At 43.9% G+C, this 5,105-nt stretch overlaps 1 protein-coding gene across 1 annotated transcript; it reads right to left on the reverse strand.

Annotated features, from left to right (window-relative positions):
* Positions 1 to 742: 742 nt before the first annotated feature.
* On the reverse strand, positions 743 to 4,142 carry LOC104942534 (visinin-like protein 1). Its single transcript, XM_010767761.1, has 3 exons — positions 3,980 to 4,142; positions 2,645 to 2,860; positions 743 to 2,125 (listed from the first exon to the last, which is right to left on the reverse strand). The coding sequence occupies exons 1-3, from the start codon at positions 4,139 to 4,141 to the stop codon at positions 1,928 to 1,930; spliced, it is 576 nt and encodes a 191-aa protein (XP_010766063.1). The 5' UTR covers position 4,142; the 3' UTR covers positions 743 to 1,927.
* Positions 4,143 to 5,105: the final 963 nt, after the last annotated feature.

A 5,105-nucleotide genomic window follows, 5' to 3' on the forward strand; every position in this document is an offset into this window, starting at 1 on the left:
TAGTCATTGTGAGTCTCTTTGTAGTCACTTTGAGTCTCTTTGTAGTCATTGTGAGTCTCTCTGGAGTCACTGTGAGTCTCTTTGTAGTCACTTTAAGTCTCTTTGTAGTCATTGTGAGTCTCTTTGTAGTCATTGTGAGTCTCTTTGTAGTCACTTTAAGTCTCTTTGTAGTCATTGTGAGTCTCTCTGTAGTCACTGTGAGTCTCTTTGTAGTCACTTTAAGTCTCTTTGTAGTCATTGTGAGTCTCTTTGTAGTCATTGTGAGTCTCTTTGTAGTCACTGTGAGTCTCTTTGTAGTCATCGTGAGTCTCTTTGTAGTCACTTTAAGTCTCTTTGTAGTCATTGTGAGTCTCTTTGTAGTCACTTTAAGTCTCTTTGTAGTCATTGTGAGTCTCTTTGTAGTCATTGTGAGTCTCTTTGTAGTCACTGTGAGTCTCTTTGTAGTCATTGTGAGTCTCTTTGTAGTCACTTTGAGTCTCTTTGTAGTCATTGTGAGTCTCTTTGTAGTCATTGTGAGTCTCTTTGTAGTCATTGTGAGTCTCTTTGAAGTCTGTGGGTCTCTCTTTGAAGTCTGTGGGTCTCTCTTTGTAGTCTGTGGGTCTCTCTTTGAAGTCTGTGGGTCTCTCTTTGAAGTCTGTGGGTCTCTCTTTGAAGTCATTTTGTCTCTCTTTGTAGTCTGTGGGTCTCTCTTTGAAGTCATTTTGTCTCTCTTCGTAGTCTGTGGGTCTCTCTTTGTAGTCTGTGGGTCTCTCTTTGTAGTCTGTGGGTCTCTCTTTGAAGTCATCTTGTGAATCTCTTTTAGTAGCTTTGTCTATTTGTAGTCATTCATATTATCTTTGCAATAATTTAGTTTATTTTTCAAGTCATTTTGGTTTTGCTGTAGTTGTTTTACGTCTCTTTGCAGTCGTTTGTGTCACTTTCTAGTTGAGTCGCTTTTCTGGTCATTTTGCATCTGCTTGCAGTAGCTTTGTCCCTTTGTTGTCATTCGTTGTATGGTTGTAATAATTGTATGTCTCTTTTTAGTTGATTTGTGTCTCTTTCTTGTCGTTTTACTCTTTTTGTAGTCACTTCACATCTGTAAGCAGTCAATTGTTTCTGTTAATGTCTCTTTGTGGTCGATTTCCGTCTGTTTGAGGTCATATTTGAGAGTTGCCCCTGCTTTCTGTGCCCGGGAGACCCCGCTCAGTAATCCCTCTGTGTGTGTGTTTTAATGTGAAACTCTTAACCCACATCTGCAATCCTTCCGTAAACTGAACACGTACAGGTGTTTCCGGATGGAGAAAGCGTGCTCCCACGTTACTGGAGGTGAACAAACGCTGTGATGGTCACATACTGTACATCCCATGCAACAATACTAAATGAATCCATAGGGTTTCTCTTTTATAACCACCTAAAGATGCAAAAGGTAAGAGATTCATATTTTTCTGACACATATTATATGCATGCAAAGAACCTACTCTTCCTGGTTCCACCGTGTGAAAACAGCCTCTCTATTCTCCACGTCTGGATAGTAGAGACAGTTACAATTATCATAGGAGTTATTGTTTAGTTAGTATAATGTAAAGCGTACAGCGGCAGCAGCGGTGAACACTGGGGTTTTCCTAAACACTGCAGGAACATCACGCAGTGCTCCACTCATTTACAAGCTACATGTTTGAGGGGTTTTACTGTGCACAAATCACGGGTTTGGAGATAGAAACGTATGATATCTTTATAGCTATATTCAAAATGATTCAGCTTTGACATTCTCATGCATACAACCACAAGAAGCGAGTCCATTGAAAAGTAGTCCAAGCATTGTTTTTTGTATGTTTTCCTGTGGGGATGGCAGAGAACCTAAAGACATTAAAACATGTGCTGCAGTCCAGAGAGTGTGTTTACAGAGGGAGGGGAAGGAGAAGAGTGTGAATGGGTGAAGATGGAGGTCTCACTTCTGCATGTCACACTGCAGCAGAAGAACGATGGACGGGTCGCTCTTCGCCGCCTCCTTGAACTCGTCCAACGAGATCTGGTCGTCGTTGTTTTTATCCATCTTTCCGAAGATCTTGTCCACCCTCTGCTGCGGTGTCAGGCCGTCCTCGTTCATCTTCATCATGATCACCGTGCCCACCATCTTGTAGATTGCCTGTTGGAGAAATTAACACAAGGAAAGGAGGGTTATTTCATCCAGCATTGGGGGGAGGATTTAGATATTTCACTATGAACACCAAACATAACTGATGAGGAAAAAAAGCTGATGATGCATTCTGGACCTTTGAAGGAGACAGCTCTTTGACTGACCCTGCTGAGTATTATATTCTGCTCTGTTTAAGCTAGCTCATGCAGAAGCACTTAATCTGGTTGGGTTTATAGGTAGGAGATGTACCTGCAGGATTGAGCACACACTCCTAAATATACCCACGTTATATAGTATGTAGTATGCAGAACAGGCTTCAAGTTCATGCCTTTATAAGGGCACTTAGAATGAAGATTGAGCCGAAGTCTCAACAAAGACAGAAAACACTGCGGCATAACTTCAGTTTTTATATTTAAAAGGCTTTTTCGTAGAGGTTGTATTCTACGGTAACGAATCTGTGTCTCCATTCAAAGCAGGTGTGCAGGGTTCTGTTATTGGTCCCCTGATAAGTTTACCCCCCCCCCTCACCTCGATGATCTCCAGCATCTCCACCCGGGTGATCTTGCCGTCTCCGTCCAGGTCGTACATGTTGAAGGCCCAGTTGAGTTTCTGCTCGAAGCTGCCGCGGGACGTGATGGACAGAGCGCAGATGAACTCTCTGAAGTCGATGGTCCCGTCTCCGTTCTTATCGAAGGTCCTGAAGGCGTGCTGGGCGAACTTTGAGGCGTCGCCGTACGGGAAGAACTGCGAAGGTAGGAGGGACATGTTTTACATTTCTCAACCAGATTACTGGAACTCAAAGTTCTGCCATATGGATGGATGGATAGATGGGACTGAATTGTTTAATGGATAGATGGAAGGATAAATGGACGGGTGACCCACCTTGACGTAGAACAACTGGAACCAGTCAAATTTTGCCTGTTGTTGGGGCAGTTTCTCAAGAAGCCTTTGACTGGATGGATGGGTGGTTTAATAAACATATGAATGGATGACCCACCTTGACGTAGATCTGCTGGAACTAGTCAAGGTTCAACCTGATGGTGGTTCAGTCCTTCAGGAATCTTTGTGTTAGAGAATATTTCTGTCCTTACTCCTAAGAGTCTAACCTTTTCTGTGTGTTGATGTTTTATGACCCTGAGTCTGTTATCTGTCTTAAGGAATGGGAGGCTTCAGCTATACCAGTTTTATGACCGGGCAACTATCGGTCACAGAGGGTTTTATGACTGCGAGAACGCTGGCTTCTAAGCACCACAGACAGGTGATTCAGTGTCTCCAGATGTTGGGGCTATCTCCAGTGCTCCATGTTGATTAACTCTCTGTAAACTAGTTAAAAGGTCTATCGAGAGAGAGGCTATCCAGAATTGATGTGGCAACCCACCCGTGCAGTCAGAACCTCTGGCTGCTGTGACTTGTGATGTGAAATTCTCCGGCCGATACTTGTAATAAACCACCAGTGTTTGACATCAAAGCTCCAACTCTCCTCGTGTCTCTCTGAGTCCTGACTCTCCATTGCTGCAGAAGTTTCCCTTACACTTAGTATGAATGACTGAATGGAAAAATGAATGAATGGATAAATGATCCACCTTTTATCTGTTGTATTGTGTTGCACTGTTGGAGCAGCCTGTGACATAAGATTTTCACTGTCATAACTACACTGTAGCTATGTACGAATGACGATAAAAGCCTTGAATCTTGACGTAGAACAACTGGTTTCAGTCAAAGTGTGCCTGTTGTTGGGGCAGTTTCTCAGGAAATCCTTTGACTGGATGGAAGGATCGATGGATGAATACATGACTGAGTGGATGATTCACTGACTAACTGAATCAATGACTGGATATATAAATAGACTAATGGGTGACCCACCTTGACGTAGAGCTGCTGGAACTCGTCGAGGTTCAGCCGGCCGGTGGGACAGTCCTTCAGGAAGCCTTTGTACCACTGCTTCAGCTCGTGCTCGTTGAACTCCGTGTTCTTCACCAGGTCCTCCATCACCTCCGGAGTCAGCTTGCTGTTCTGCTTCCCCATGATCCTGCAACCACACCAGAGCAATGCGTTCATTAAATGTCTCCTATCATCCTCTTCTTCATCAATATATCACAGGTCTCAGATATATACAGAGCCTGTCTCTGATTGGCTGAAACACCAAACAGATCATTGCAGCATTACCCATACAGGGCGGTGGTGGCGAAGTCCATAGGGACTTGGCTTGGCAACTGGAAGGTCACCAGTTCAAGTCCCGGAAAGACCAAGTGCTACCGAGGTGTCCCTGAGCAAGGCACCGTTCCCTACACGGCGCCGTACATAATGGCAGCCCACTGCTCCTAACACTAGGATGGGTCAAATGCAGAGAAACCGTTTCGTTACATAGCACCTGTATGTGTAATGACAATAAGTTGAATCTTCAATCTTCAATAATCCCCTCTGTTTCAGCCGTGTTTCCAAAGTGCTGATTCTCTGTCTGTTACTTTAGATGAAAATAAGGAGCGCCTCTTTGTTCCTGAAACTTTCAGAGTCTCTTTCCACAGAGGGGACATATCTTGATGAAGAAGAGGGGACACATGTTGATGTAGAAGAGACATGAAGAAGGGGACACATGTTGATGTAGAAGAGACATGAAGAAGAGGGGACACATGTTGATGTAGAAGAGACATGAAGAAGAGGGGACACATGTTGATGTAGAAGAGACATGAAGAAGAGGGGACACATGTTGATGTAGAAGAGACATGGAGAAGAGGGGACACATGTTGATGTAGAAGAGACATGGAGAAGAGGGGACACATGTTGATGTAGAAGAGACATGGAGAAGAGGGGACACATGTTGATGTAGAAGAGACATGAAGAAGAAGGGACACATGTTGATGTAGAAGAGACATGAAGAAGAGGGGACACATGTTGATGTAGAAGAGACATGAAGAAGAGGGGACACATGTTGATGTAGAAGAGACATGGAGAAGAGGGGACACATGTTGATGAAGAAGAGACATGGAGA

The sequence above is a fragment of the Notothenia coriiceps genome, unplaced genomic scaffold (assembly GCF_000735185.1).
Source record: "Notothenia coriiceps isolate Sejong01 unplaced genomic scaffold, NC01 NC01_scaffold00004740, whole genome shotgun sequence".
NCBI lineage: Eukaryota > Metazoa > Chordata > Actinopteri > Perciformes > Nototheniidae > Notothenia > Notothenia coriiceps.